This window comes from Doryrhamphus excisus, chromosome 20, assembly GCF_030265055.1.
Source record: "Doryrhamphus excisus isolate RoL2022-K1 chromosome 20, RoL_Dexc_1.0, whole genome shotgun sequence".
Taxonomy (NCBI): Eukaryota; Metazoa; Chordata; class Actinopteri; order Syngnathiformes; family Syngnathidae; genus Doryrhamphus; species Doryrhamphus excisus.
In genome coordinates, this window is record NC_080485.1 from 12322766 (window position 1) to 12337660 (window position 14895).

Here is a 14895-nt window from a genome sequence, read left to right on the forward strand (position 1 = left end):
ACACTAATGGGCGTAGTTATTTTAAATGAGGAAAAACAAAAAAAATCAAATCACGTCTGTTTTGTTGAGCTCCATGACGTCATGACGTAAGGCGTGTTGTCAACGTAAAGGCACTCGGTTTTGTCACCTGTACGGGCCGACTGAAGGGCGGAGTGTAGTGTTTGTGCTCAGTGTTTGGAACACTTGAACCAGTCCCGGTTATTAATAATAGATTTAGGATAGCATGTGCTCAACGCTTTAGGTCGAATTTTACGCCAGTTTTCTTTTTTAATGTCATTTGTTGTTCCTCTCAATGATACTCCGGATACCAAGGTACAATACATCGAACGCCTCTGTCAATTCGAAGTAGTAGCAGCAGGAATGTGCTCCAGCGAATGAAAAAAACAACATGGCAGACCAGCGGGACGTTCAAAATCCTAAACAAAATGCAAACTCCAGCCTCCTAATGTCGGCTGGTTCCGCAGTGGCTATGGAGATTAAACGAAAGAGAATACGCCAGAGTACCTTATTTCAGCAAACAGAGGTAAGATGGCTGTTTAGTACCCCGTATGAAATCCCTGTTCGTTGACAGCTTTGGGTGACGCCCGCCTGTTAGTTAAAAATAAAGTTCAAATAAACAACGAAAGACCTTGCTATGACAAATAACCAAAGAGTCTGTGATCAAATAACTCTCCAAAATGCCACGAATTTGGCTTGTATATGACAATTAAACCTAGTAATGGATGTCTCACTTGTTGGAGTTCAGACCTATGTGCTTTCAAAGTTGCATTACATTGAAAACAAAATCACAAAACAACAATAAATTAAAACAAACTGTTTTGGAAAGCCAAGGAAATAGGTGCACATTCCGGAAGATCTACGACATTTTCAGTGCGGGTTATCGTGTGTAGCTGCTCTATAGGAGTTCACAATTCAAAACAAAGGGCCGGAAAGTTAGCACAATGGGCTCCCCTTTAAAGAAAAAAACATTATTTTTTATTATAAGTTGTAAAGGGGTTGTAGTATACAGTATAAACAAACAAAACAAAATAGAGTAGTAATTTTTAGAAATTTAGGTAACGTTACAAAAAGAACATTTACAGAAATTATTTACAAAAAAAATAAAGAACTGCAAGAAGTTTGGGTAAAATAGAGCCAAGGGTTCATGTGCCTTTTTGCTATGTGGCCCTCGGTGGAAAAAGTTTGGACACCCCTGATTTAAAAAGCATTGCAGAAGTAATAAAAAGCATACTCATTGTAAGCATTGCCCTTCCAAGGACACCAACATTCAAGACAAGCTGGACTTTGAGGTACGGATGCGAGAAGGTGCTTACAAGCTGCTGATGGCCTGCAGCAAGAGAGAACAGATCCTCAGTGCCTCCAAGAACCTGCTGACCTGCAACGCCAGGATCAAGGCGTACATCAGCCAGCAGGAGAAGGAGCAGCATCAGCGGCTCGATATGAGTGACAGGAAAGTAAAGATTATTCCTTAAAAACTGTGCAAAATACAGCATGTTGTGTTTACATGCGGTATGTTTACTAAAGCCGTATAGTGCTTGAATGCCAACTACTTCTTTATTTACTGTCCTGAGTTGTTTTACTGCAGTGTAGCATCTTGTAACATGAATTTTAAATTGCCTCTGCAGGCATTCAGGTGAGCGTGTACCTTGCAGAGGAACTATCGCGCTGTCTGGTGAGTCCAAAAATAGTTCAATGAGCTATTAATTAATTATTCATGTACATTTGTGTTATTTTGTACAACTGACTCTTCTCTTTGTTTTAGGTCTTCGTATTCCCTTAATGTGGAAGGATCAGGATCACTTTAACAACAGAGGAAGTGAGTTTGTCCTGGTTCTGTATCTAGTTAAGCTTTATGCTCTGATGACAAAGCGTGTATTTTATTTTTTTTTAGGCTCGAGGCGAGTGGCCATCTTTTGTCTGATGAAGCTTGGTTGTGAAGTATTTGACACCAAGATGGTAATAGTGGACAGATCCATCACTGACATCTGCTTTGAGGAAGTCACCATTTTGTAAGTACTTTAAGCTAGATATGATTACATGTTTTTGTATGAAAGTTTTGTCACAAATGTGTTGCATCCATGATTGTCTCTTTTCATAATGTCCAGAATTAGTAATAATAAGTGTATAGCTATACAACAGTATATTGACATAAACTACACATATTTTTAAATAAACATCAAATTTTAACTTTTTGTATTGATACCAGCAACAGTATGTCAGTATTTTTTTTTATAAAGAAATGCCATATTTTTATTTCATTAAATTTTTCTTGCAATAAAATGTTAAATAATATTGTCTACATTTTTTTGCAATTTAAATACATTTTATTATTCCATAAAAAAATAAGAAATTATTAAATTTAAAATATATATTTTTTTCCATTTCTTATGTCCACTATGGTCCTCCTTCAATAGTAAAGATGCAGTTCCTGAGTTTGAGCTGAGGGTGGAGCTGTGGAGCTGTGCCGTGGAGGATGAGCTGACTTTAGTAAACACTCCGAGAAAGCTGGCCAAAAAGCTCCGGAACTCCTTTGGGAAGACAGTTGGCAAGAAGCTCTGCCCCCTGCTGGACACTCCTGACCCTGACACTTTCCTACAATACAACCCACTGCCTGCGTATGTTTTGCTGTTTTGCTTTTATTGTGTTACTTTGTGTAGCCCGAAACCCACTTTAGTGCTCTGCTGGGAGGTAAAGATGACAATGAGCTGCCAGCGGAACAATGTGTGTATTGTGATTCCGGCTCGCTCAACAAGTTTTTGCACAAAAGGCGGCAACGAGAGACTGTTAAAATATGGCTTCAACATATGTTTAGGGCGATGAAAAGAGGGGGCGATTTGCCAAAAACAAACAAGAGGAGGTGGCGTCTGTTAAGTGTCACCTTTCTGATGCCTTATTCAACACTAGAATTTATTTATTTATTTATATATGTAGAGTATATTTTCATATATCCATACATTTGGGGGTGCAGTAATGCATCTACTGTATTCAGCTAAACTGTATAACGTGTTTGTTGTTGTTTCAGTGGAGCGAAGTACAACCTGCTGGCCTACTCCACCATGCGACTGCCCGAGGCTGAAGGCAGCTTTCAGTCCATCTCGCTCGTCGTCCTGCTAAATTGTAAGAGAGCAAAAATATGAGAGTTTGCATGAGATGTTTCCAATGGATTTGTTTCAAAAATCAATAATCACATCCACAATGCATAATATGTTGTTTTATACCAGTGTTCCAAGCTTATCTCAAATGGAAAGAGTAAAACGATGGATTTTAAAAAGCCTGATCACTGCTGTGTGAGTGACAGGAAGAAAAGCTCTGATGCATTTGAGGGAAGTTGTTTGGCACCACCTGTCGGTCTGCATGTATAAACATGTAGACCCCGAATACAAGACAGACTGGTCACTAGTGTGTGTGTGTGTGTGTGTGTGAGAGAGAGTGACCGGAAGAAAAGCTCTGACTGGCTTACAGAGAAGTAGTTTGGCGACACTTGTCGGTCTGCATGTACTAATATGTAGACCTTGAATACTAGAGAAGCCCCCTTTTTTAAGGCAAAAAAGACTAGTCATTGTTGTGTGTGAGTGACCGGAAGAAAAGCTCTGACTGGCTTGCAGAGAAGTAGTTTGGCGACACTAGTCGGCCTGCATGTACTAATATGCAGACCTTGAATACTAGAGAAGCCCCCTTTTTTAAAGGCAAAAAAGACTAGTCACTAGTGTATGGGTGTGACTGGAAGAAAAGCTCTGACTAGCTTGCAGGGAAGTACTTTGGTGCCACTAGTCGGCCTGCATGTACTAATATGCAGACCTTGAATACTAGAGAAGCCCCCTTTTTTAAAGGCAAAAAAGACTAGTCACTAGTGTATGGGTGTGACTGGAAGAAAAGCTCTGACTAGCTTGCAGGGAAGTACTTTGGTGCCACTTGTCGATCTGCATGTACAAATATATAGACCTTGAATACTAGAGAAGCCCCCTTTCTAAAGGCAAAAAAGACTGGCCATTATTGTGTGTGAGTGACTGGAAGAAAAGCTCTCACTGGCTTGCAGAGAAGTAGTTTGGTGCCACTTGTCGGTCTGCATGTACAAATATATAGACCTTGAATACTAGAGAAGCCCCCTTTTTTAAAGGCAAAAAAGACTGGTCACTATTGTGTGTGAGTGACCGGAAGAAAAGCTCTGACCGGCTTGCAGAGAAGTAGTTTGGCGCCACCTGTTCGTCCGCATCTATACATTTGTAGACCGTGTTTCATCACCACTTTTGCTACCTTTCCTCCACTCCTTTCAGCTGATTGGTCATCCTGGCTTCCACTGTACGGCAACCTGTGCTGCCGCTTGGCGGCCCAGCCTGCGTGCATGACACAAAGTGTCATGGCAGGCTACCTCAACCAAAAGGTAACGCCACGTCTTGTGGAACGTTTGCCCTTCGTCTATCGTCCTCAAACACTTTAGTGTTTTTTGTGTTCCCAGCAAAGCGTGGAGGGCCTCCAGCGCTGCTGCAGCCTCTACTGCGTGTTGAACGCCGCCTCCTTGTCGTGCTACTTCAGCCCGGAGGAGATTGACGCTAAAGTGCAGCCCACCCTCAGCCTGGCAGTCAACAAGGTGGGAAGACGACTGTAGTGTAGTCGGTCACCTTCACATTGGACACGCCACTTTTCATTTCATGCTCCCTTGAGCTTGTTGATTAAAAATGACAAAGCCACATTACCTCTAAAAGCCATCAGGAAAAAAAAACATCTAATTAGAGATGAATAGGAAGAGTTCTAAGTTGATGACTCTGTATTGCTTCAAGGACTTGCACCTGGTTACTGTTTGCACTTACTCTCACAATAATTGTTTTCTACACACACACACACACACACATAAATGCAACCCTCAACAGTCTAACAGCAACACACTCATTAATAAACAATAACAACGACCCTTTCACTGTAATAACAGTATTCCAGAAATATCCAGTGTACAGGTGTGATTTACTACAGCTATATAAGGCGTGTGGAATTGTATGAATTTTGTGTGGTTTCTGCAGGACACTCGCATCCGATTGATGGAGAAGGAGTCTGCAGGCCGGAGGACCAGCAGTCTGTCTATCAGCAACCCTTCATCAGAGGGAACTCACACTGTGGTCTTCACAGCAGACACTAAAGAGGAGCTGGATGAGTGGAAGGAGGCACTCCAGCAGCATCTCTATGACCAGAGTGAGTTCATCCATTAGTTGTTTTTTTTTTATATGGAGCAAGACTTCATTACTTTAAATGACTCCATAAATATACATTGGAATGACTGCTTTAGACACTGGAAGGGGGAAACAGTGCCATCTGTAGGATATGATAGGGTACTGCACCCACTGCTTGTAACGCAGTCTCATCACAGTGTGTAAAATAACAGGATTTGATATTGTAAAGTCCACTCCCTAAGCAGGTTCCTGCTGTGTTTCCCACCAGGTCAGTGGGGGCACTGCTGCCAGCAGCTCATGAAAATCGAGGTCGTGTCGCCACGGAAACCCTCGCTTTTCCTCGACAAGCAAGCAGACTTGTTTTACAAGGAGCTGAGTGAGTACATTCATTAAAAATGAGGCAGGCAGAGGAGAAACATTCACTGGGAGCTTTAAGATTTACAGGAAGTGCTAGAATAGCATTCTGGTTTTTTTTACACATCTTTCCTATTTAAAGGTTTGACTCATGGAATGTTGTCAATACCTAATATCATATTAATTGCATCTATTCAGAAATTTAGTATGGCGATGCTATTATTTTTTTGTATTATTTCAATCATTTTGCCATAAAAATATGTGGTGTATTTATCATTTCACATTCTTTTACTTCCACATTATAATTGTAGTTTGGTATTGAAATTTTGTATGATCTAAATATCTTTCTGAATGACACATGTATCAGTTCTACACATTTTAGACTGCAATATTAGTTTTTTCAAATTATTTTTAATAATAATTTTCCATGTTTAGTTCTGTTTTATCATCTTGTCATCATTATATAGTTTTATTGTATTTAAAAAAAAATCCCAACTCATCATTTAATGTTTTTGTATATTATTGGCAATATATTGGACTGTAAAGCAATGTAATTTTTTTATTTATTATATTTATTCAAATTATTATAATTATTATATTATATTATTTATATTATTATTGTATTATTTTTTAAATTATTTTTTAAATTTCTCGTAAGTTTTATTCCTATTAATATTTGCATTAAATTTGATATTTTCAATAACATTGTCATATGTTTTTACCATGAATTTGGTATGTAATATAATAATATATTAAATATTATATTATAATAATATCTAATAAGCACCAATGACATATCTACTGTCTTTTTTAGGTATTATTTCTCCAGGCAAGTTTGAGGGCATCACGGACATCATCCACGATAAGATCGAGCAGACCGATGGACGCTTCCTGATTGGCCAGGAGCAGCAGAGGGAGGCTCCTAATTGGTCCACTCTATTTGATGGCTGCCACCCAGTGGTGGTCCAGAAGACTAACAGCCTGTCGGAGAGTCAAAGCTCCGCCCCTTTCTCCAGCCCTAAACCCGCCTCCAGCTCCACGCCCAATAGCGCTAAGAAGCGCCGTGCTCCTCCTCCTCCTCCTGCTGCTACTGCTACTGCTCCCCACCCTGAGAGACCCCCCCGCCCTCCGCCGTCCTATCAGGAGAAGGAGAACTCCATCACATCTCGCCCTAAGTCCAAAACAGGCCGACCGTCTTTGGACGCCAAGTTCTCCGCCATCATTCAGCAGCTCCAGCGGAACAACTACGGGGGAGCGCCAGCGCTCGGCCGCAAGAACGCTCCGCTGGGCGTTCTAGAGGTGCATGGGGAGGCTCCGCCCCCTCACCTGAGGCACCAGGACTCAGGTGAGTGTAATTTTGTTGTCTGTTCTGGGAATGCAACCAGGAGCAAAGTGAGAAAGTCTTTCAGGGACAGGATGAACCTTAAAGCTGCACCGTAATTTTACTTTCACTTTCATTTCAATGCATGAATGTGGAAGAACCCTTACTGGGAGGGAAGAGTTAGCTTAGCTTAGCATGACCACGACCACTGGAACCACTATGGCAAATATTGCAAATATTTGCAATATTGCAAAACTATTGCAAATTTCCCCACTGAGGGACGAATAAAGGCATATCTTATCTTTTATCTTATGTTTTACTAACAGTGCCTAACTTCTTTTTACACTTGCGTGATCATTGGTAAATCCATGTTCAAAGTAAAAAAGTTAAAACATCACGAGTGAGACTTCCGTTGAAAGGATTCTTAGAACTCAAGTGTGCAGGGATAGTCCTGGGGTGTTCAACTGGCGGCCTGGGGGGGCGGGGGGGGTGGGGGGGGGCTGAATCTTTGACTTAATGACTCCTTAAAGAGTGACTGAAATGTATTACAGTACAATATATCATCATTCATTATGTCCATAGCTGTCCAAAGCACTGAAAACAAAACAGGTTGGGGGGGCGCTCCGGAATAGCAGCCATCCATGCAATGCATCCATACAAAACCAAGAGGGGGGGTCAGCTCTGGTCAGCGCTCAGTGTGTGTGTGTGTGTTTATTGTTGTGATTGTTATCTTTTACGACTGGAATGACTAACTTTAATTAGTTTTACCTTTTATGAGCAGAGACAAACTTATGTACTTCATCTTCTTTATAGACTTTAGCAGCAGAAAAATAACACTCTTTCATTCAACGCCTTTTTAATGTTTTTTTTTGTTTATTTTAATGTGACTTTTAATGAGATGGGAGAATGCCACTGAATGTTCTCGTGTGTTTTATTGACTATGTTATACGACGTCATACAACAAGCTAAATGTTGAGTCAAATGTAGTGGAATAAAAGGAATCTAATGGTGATATTTCTTTTTTCCATTACTTGCTCTCATAATAGCTAAGCTTTTGCGAAAGAATGTTGATTTTTTTTTGTTGAGTTATTTTCCAAGAATAAATTTATACCTTTGAGAAGATTATTTTTCTTGCAGACCAAATCGCTAACTGCTAAGGGCCACATAGTGATTGATGAAAGGATGCAAGGACCACTTTCATATTTTCATTCATTCATTTTCTACTGCTTTGTTTTCATATTACTTTCATATTCAAGACGAAAAACTGCATATCAGCTCTATGATTGTATAGTAGGTGAAACTGTACTATTATTAGTATCATCTTTCGTCGTTTTTTTATTTTAATTTTCCAAATAATTCAACTTTATTTACAAATATTTGTTAATTTTCCTCTTGTAAAATTTTGACTGTTTTCTTATATTACCTTTTTCCTACAACCTAATTTTCCAAAAATTACATATATGTTGTTTATTTGTTGTTGACAAATTTTCCTCACAGTATTGCGACATTCTACTTGTACAAGCTGTGGAATAAATCAAAACAGGCCATTTATTTTCCAAGGAAATATAGCTGGAATAGGTGCAGATTCTGGAAGATGTAGAAAGCTTATCATGTGTAGCTGCTCTATAAGAGTCCACAACTCGATACAAAGGGCCGAAAATGAGTGCAATAGGTCCCATTTAAACGTTAAACTACTATAGTTTAAACTTTATTCATAATATTGCAACATTAAACTTATTTAATGTTAGTTTTTTGCTTTAAATTTCAACTTTGTTAAAATATTACTGCAGTCTTGCAATTTATTGCTGTTTTTTTTCCAAATTTTTAAAATTTTTTTTTTTTTTTTTAGAATGTCCCACGGGTCAATACACCCGGTCTAGGGTAGACCACTTTTATTTTCGTTGTGGACCGTCTTTTGCTTTGAATTGCTGATCGAGAAGGTTATGAGCAATTTTTTTTATTTTATTTTTTTTAAGGCGTACAACAACCAAAGGGTTTGATAATTACTCATCTGGCTGTCAGAGGAAAAAGGAGGAAGAAGAAGTAAATAGGAAGTAGAATGAGGAAGAGAAGAAGTGACTGTTGTGAAAGCAGGAGGGAACCTGAGGCCATCTATTGATGTGTTAAAGAAGACAAGATCGGAAGCATGTGTTAGATAGTAAAATATTTTAATTAAATATACAGGAGGTCATATCATAAAAAAATGTCTTTTTTTTTTTTAAGTTGCTCGCCAGCTGGGGTGATTGGTAAACAGATGGCTACTGTATCAAAAACAAAAAAAGAAGAGAAATAAACGCCTAAATCGTAGTGTTTGTTACAATCTAAAGGTGAAAACAAACCAGGACTAGATTGTGTAGTTTTTTTTTTTATACTGCCTTTGTTTGCTATTTACAGATTATAACAGTTTATATGGTGAGGACCCGTCGCTGATATCTACACTTCTATTTACACACACAACATGACATTGATCCCACATTGATGTGTTGCTTTTTTTTTTTCTTTTGTGTACAGAAGGATTACACACACGTCGACTTTCGGGAATTTGGGGGCCATCCTGACTGGAATTGCAATCATAGTGGTTGGAAAAGACCAATAATGATAATAATAATAATAATAATAATAACAGAGCGCAAAGTGTGGTACCTTTATTCACATTCAAGCCCTCCTGATGACAGGCAGCGTGGCCTTTTTTTTTCTTCTTCTATGTATTGTAAAAATGTGTAAGGACTGCCTGTCACAGTAAAGCTAAGTAAATATATTTATACTCTAAAAGCATAACTCTGTAGCTGTATTATATATATAAACCTCACCAATCACCGCTGACAGTAATGAGTGGATGCTCCTATGTAGTGCTAACACGGCCAAAGGCACAAATATTTGCAAAGCAATAGCATCCTAAGTGACAACATTCCTAGAAAATAATCAAATCACACAGTGGATCTTTTCAGGGGATTAAAAAAAAAAAAAATTATGATTAAAAAAAAAGAATGAAATGCTGTTTTTTGTAAGCGTTCCGCACCTGTATGCTGCTTCATTACGCGACAAAAAAAGACGAGGAGCTGCTACTGTCTGATTACGTTCATTCTGGGAGGGGGGTGGGAAAAAAAAGCCACATTCACTTGCACATGAAATGGATGAGGATTGGACTGGTGTGTCCACAATGATGGACACGTTTCCACTGCACGGTACCGACTCGCCTCCACGCCTCCCCAAAAGCAGGTACCACTTCTGGTACCTTGGTGGAGCGCATTTGTCGTTCAAACACTTGAGGACACACTCCTAACTAGGACTGATGTTGCCGTTTTGTACACCACCGTCTCCACTTCATTGCTGCCCCAAGTGTCCTCTTGGATAAAATTATGTAGAGGGTATTTAATGTTGTAACACTTGAGGACGCAAGGCTAAAAATGACTGATAACGCAGTACTTTACTCCACAGTCTTCACTTTTATGCTGCAGCTGCCCATAGTCTCCGCTTGGATAAAATTATGTGGTGGACATTCAATGTTGTAATACTACTGCAATACAAAAGGCTACAAATTTATGATATTTTACTCCACAATCTCCACTTCTATGCCTCAGATGCCCATAGTCTCCTCTAGAATGAAATCAGGTGGAACATATACATCATAATTGCTGGAACACTTGAGGAGTCAAGGCTAAAAATGACTGATAACTCAGTACTTTATTCCACAGTCTCCACTTCTATGCTGCAGCTGCCCATAGTCTCCGCTTGGATAAAATTATGTGGTGGATATTCAATGTTGTAATACTACTGTAATACAAAAGGCTAAAAATTAATCATATTCTACTCCACAATCTCCACTTTTATGCTGCAGATGCCCATAGTCTCCTCTCGGATAAAATTAGGTGGAACACTTTCATCATCATTACTGGAACACTTGAGGAGTCAAGGCTAAAAATGACGAATGAGGCAGTATTTTATACTCCAGTATCCTTTTTTTGCGGCCCTAAGTGTCCTCGTGGATAAAATTATGTGGAGGATATTCAATGTTGTAACACTTGAGGACTGAAGATTGAAAATGACTGACGTTTAGTACTAGTATTAGTACTATATTTTACTCCAGTCTCCACTTCTTTGCTGCACCTGCCCATAGTCTCCTCTCAGATGCAATCTCACATTAATCACCTATGTTGTAGCATAATTTGATGACACAAGGTTAATAATAATGACTGCTGAGACAGTATTAAACACCACAGTCTCGTCTTTGCTGCCCTCATTCTCTGCTTGGATAAAATGAGCTGGAGCGCATTGAACATTAAAATGATGGATGTTACTGTATTGTTTGTACTTGACAGTCTCCCTTCTTTAGTGCCCTCAGTCTCCTATCAGATTTCCTTACACAAGTTAAAAATCCATTAAAAAGCGTTCAATTCAGCTCAGTTGTGACGATACCGAAAACAGATGGCCCCAAATCTCGGCGAGGGTAGGCGGTCAATACTGTGCAGTAGAAAAAGCGGCAAAGCGGATGCACGTAATCACATTCACGCGCATACACACACACACACACACAACGCCACTGAATGCCAATAACGTCACGATGCGGCGTTGTGTTCCTCGTAGTGTTTCAAGCGACAACAGTTTAGCCCTCAAGAGACGCAGTAAACAAACGGCCGCCGTCCACTTTGTCCGATCCGCGACGACCCGACTCCGGCTGAGTCAAAATGAATGGTGAGCACATCCGCGTCAGAATTGTGCAAACGAGGATAGAAGACACAAAGATACAGTAAGTGGTGATACACAACAGTGCAAAGAATATAAACAAATGGAGAAACTAAAAAAAAAAATGGAATTTTCAGTCTGCCTCGCCGACGAGTTTTACAATCAGTCGCCACCCGCCCTGACCCCGCTTCCATCCACGACCACCCACCAACCAAAGAAAGTGTCCCTCACAGTCTGGTGCTGGGGTGTACCGAGGACAACTGTGGCGGGGGAAGAGTGGACAGCGGGTACAGGTGGTGCAGCAGGTCCCCGTAGAGGGCGGCACCTCCTGGGTGCCTGAAGAAGTGGTGTGGGCTGGGCCCAGAGGCCAGCAGCTGCCTGTGGAGCATCATGGAGTGAAAGGCTAAGGGGGGCACCAGTGGGGACACGGCCGACTGGCTCTTCAGGTACTGCAAGCCCGGGTGCTGCTGGAGCCCGTCCTGGGCGCCAGGCGACACGAGGCTGCCGGGGGGGTACATGCCGGCGTAGAGGGTTGCGGCGTGAGGTGGGGGGTAAGCGGTGGCGGGGTGGCCCTCAGGGAGGTGGTTGTTGAGGTGGACCGCGTGGGCCGGCTCGGCGGGTTTCAGCTCCTCCGGGTCGCTGCGTCGGATAGCGCACGCTGGGTGGATGGGGGTCACCACGCGGACCTTCCTCTCTGGGACCTCCTCGCCCTCGGGCTCCCCGAGGGTCCTTTTACTGGGTCGGACGGGGCTAGTGAGGGACGAGTCGGACGAGGATTTAGGACTAGGAAAGGGTTGCAATGGTTCGGCGGGGCTCTGCTTGGGCGGTGAGACGGTCATGGGAGGAACTCTGCAGGCTTTGGGGTGGGAGTCCAAACCTTGGTGCACGATGGAGTAGGGGAGGCCGCAGAAGGAAGGTTTGGGAAAGGACACCCGCTGGGCGAGGGGCTTGGACATGGTGAAGTCTCTGGGTTCGTCCTCGGCCTCTCTGCTGTCCCCTCGAGTCTGCGTGTCGTCGTTGTAGCGAGATCTGTAGGCGAGGCCTTCTTGCTCCAGGCCGCTGCAAACAAAATTCCCTTCACGTTCCCTGGAAAAGTGCTCCCGGCGCTCTCCGTTGGGGAATCCGGCCATCCGGTCCTGACTCAGGCAGCTCTCGGTTTGCCGGTAGAGACTATGCAGGTGAGGGGACGAGTAGCAGTCCCCCGTGAAGCCGCGAGCCTGAGCGGCCGGGTTCTGGAGGAGACTCTCGCCACTTTTCTCCGCGTCTTCGTGGTCCCGGGTCTGAGGGAGGTAGGGCTGCCACGGAGGATTGACGTGAGGCTGAAGGTGGTGGCTCCTCCCCGGTTGGCCGTGTTGCGGAGGCTTGCTGCTCTGTGCGTGCTGGATGACCGACGGCCTGAAGACGGGCGCCGCCTCCGGGACGCTGTCAGACATGTGCCCCCTGTGACCCGGCCCTTCCTCCTCTCCCTTCCTCTTCTCCGTGTCTCTCTCCGCCATTGGGAGAGCGGTAGCAAGGGGCGGCTGGAGTGAGGACACAAAGGAAAAGGAGGTGGACTCGCACACCTGGGAGAGGAGCTTCTTTTTCGCCAAAGGAGACATGACGCCTTGGCTGGCTTTGCAGTAGGAAAGACTCTCCTTCCTAATAATTCCGTAGTCCTCCTTCTCCGGGAAGGACTCTGTACTCAAGTCTAAGGACTGCCTATCGGCCTGTTTGCACATCGGCAACACCTTTCCAACCCGCCCCCCGTGACTCTCCAAGGAGTCTTTGACCCTGCTGGAGGGCTCAGGCAGCGCAACGTGTCCAGCGAGTTTGTTCTGGTCCCAGCAGTGAGGCAGGTATGGGTTTTTCGCAATGAGACGACCCTCGGTCTTGGCTTGAAGGGCCTGGCTGATCTGCCTCCACTCAGGCTGGGTTCCAGCGTGGAGGGGTCGGGGGGCAAGCGGGGCCCTGCAGTCGGTCTCTTTGAGGCAAAGCGAGGCAGGACGCTCCCCCGAAAGGGACTCCTCCTTCTTCAGGGTGACGTGAAGCTCCTCTTCTTCCTCCTCCTCGATGATGATGGGCTCGTCTCGTCTCGTCGGCGCCTCCTGGTTTGCAACCGCTTCCGCTTTAACCTCCGCAACCTGGAAGGCCGACAAGGAATATGATTGGAATTGTGATGCTTGGAATTTTGTTCCTTCTATAAACCTCATATACAAAATGTTTGCAATTGCTTCAGTATATTATTGTGTTGGGCGGCATGGCGGACGAGTGCCAGGGTTCAATTCCACCCTCGGCCATCTCTGCGTGGAGTTTGCATGTTCTCCCCGTGCATGCGTGAGTTTTCTCCGGGTACTCCGGTTTCCTCCCACATTCCAAAAACATGCTAGGTTAATTGGCGACTCCAAATTGTCCATAGGTATGAATGTGAGTGTGAATGGTTGTTTGTCTATATGTGCCCTGTGATTGGCTGGCCACCAGAAGACAGCTGGGATAGGCTCCAGCACCCCCCGTGATCCTCATGAGGCAAAGGGGTAGAAAATGAATGAATGAATCTTCATACTACATGTTCTTCTTCTAGTATTTGGACTCTGTTCCCATAATATTTCTTTCATATTTAACATTCCCAAAGCTACTGTAATTCTAGATTTAGTTGGTTTATCATTATATTACAACTTTATGGCAACTTCTTTAATATTTCAACTTAGGTTAATTAGCGACTCCAAATTGTCCATAGGTATGAATGTGAGTGTGAATGGTTGTTTGTCTATATGTGCCCTGTGATTGGCTGGCCACCAGTCCAGGGTGTACCCTGCCTCTCACCCGAAGACAGCTGAGACCCCCGTGACCCTCATGAGGAAAAAGCGGTAGAAAATGAATGAATGAATATTATTGTGTTGTCAGTTGAATAACCTGAATAAATAACAAACATCTGAAAACAGATGCAATTTTTTTCACTTGTCATTGGTTGAGCTTTTAAAAGAAAGCCTTTATTGTCAGGTGATGTGAATAAACTTGCGTTTTAAAGAAACGTTTGCTGTTTAATTTGCTTTTAGGCAACCTAAGCAAACCCACTTTGTCAGTTTTTAAAGCTAACAGATGGTCCCAAAGCAAAACGGCAAGGTTTTATTGCTCAGGCGGCGGTCGCAACGATCCCGTTTCCTCAGCAAAGCGCATCATTTTATTATTTGCTGGCAAGTCATGTGAATGGCCTCGCTTTTTTTGGGGAAGAAAAAATAACACCGTTTAATGTGTTTTAAGGGATCAAACAAGCTAGTTTGTCAGTTTTTTTATGTTAATAGATAGAAAATGCACTCTTTTAGTGCTCGGTTGTTGATGTAAACAACCTGGGTTCTTAAGCAAAATGTATTTATTATCTCTCGTGAAGTCATCTGAATT

At 42.7% G+C, this 14895-nt stretch overlaps 2 protein-coding genes across 4 annotated transcripts in view; one reads left to right on the forward strand and one right to left on the reverse strand.

Annotated features, from left to right (window-relative positions):
* The first annotated feature begins 152 nt into the window (after positions 1 to 152).
* On the forward strand, positions 153 to 7842 carry rtkn2 (rhotekin 2). Its single transcript, XM_058058365.1, has 12 exons — positions 153 to 523; positions 1257 to 1447; positions 1623 to 1672; positions 1763 to 1816; positions 1892 to 2009; positions 2415 to 2615; positions 3023 to 3117; positions 4275 to 4381; positions 4457 to 4588; positions 5016 to 5184; positions 5431 to 5538; positions 6331 to 7842. The coding sequence occupies exons 1-12, from the start codon at positions 389 to 391 to the stop codon at positions 6954 to 6956; spliced, it is 1986 nt and encodes a 661-aa protein (XP_057914348.1). The 5' UTR covers positions 153 to 388; the 3' UTR covers positions 6957 to 7842.
* arid5b (AT-rich interaction domain 5B) overlaps positions 6191 to 14895 on the reverse strand; it is a 119878-nt gene continuing 111173 nt past the window's right edge. For all 3 annotated transcript variants that reach the window (XM_058058363.1, XM_058058364.1, XM_058058362.1), the window contains one exon: positions 6191 to 13640. In XM_058058363.1, coding sequence (XP_057914346.1) covers positions 11748 to 13640 — 1893 coding nt within the window. In that variant the 3' untranslated portion in view covers positions 6191 to 11747. The remainder of the gene's footprint in view (positions 13641 to 14895) is intronic.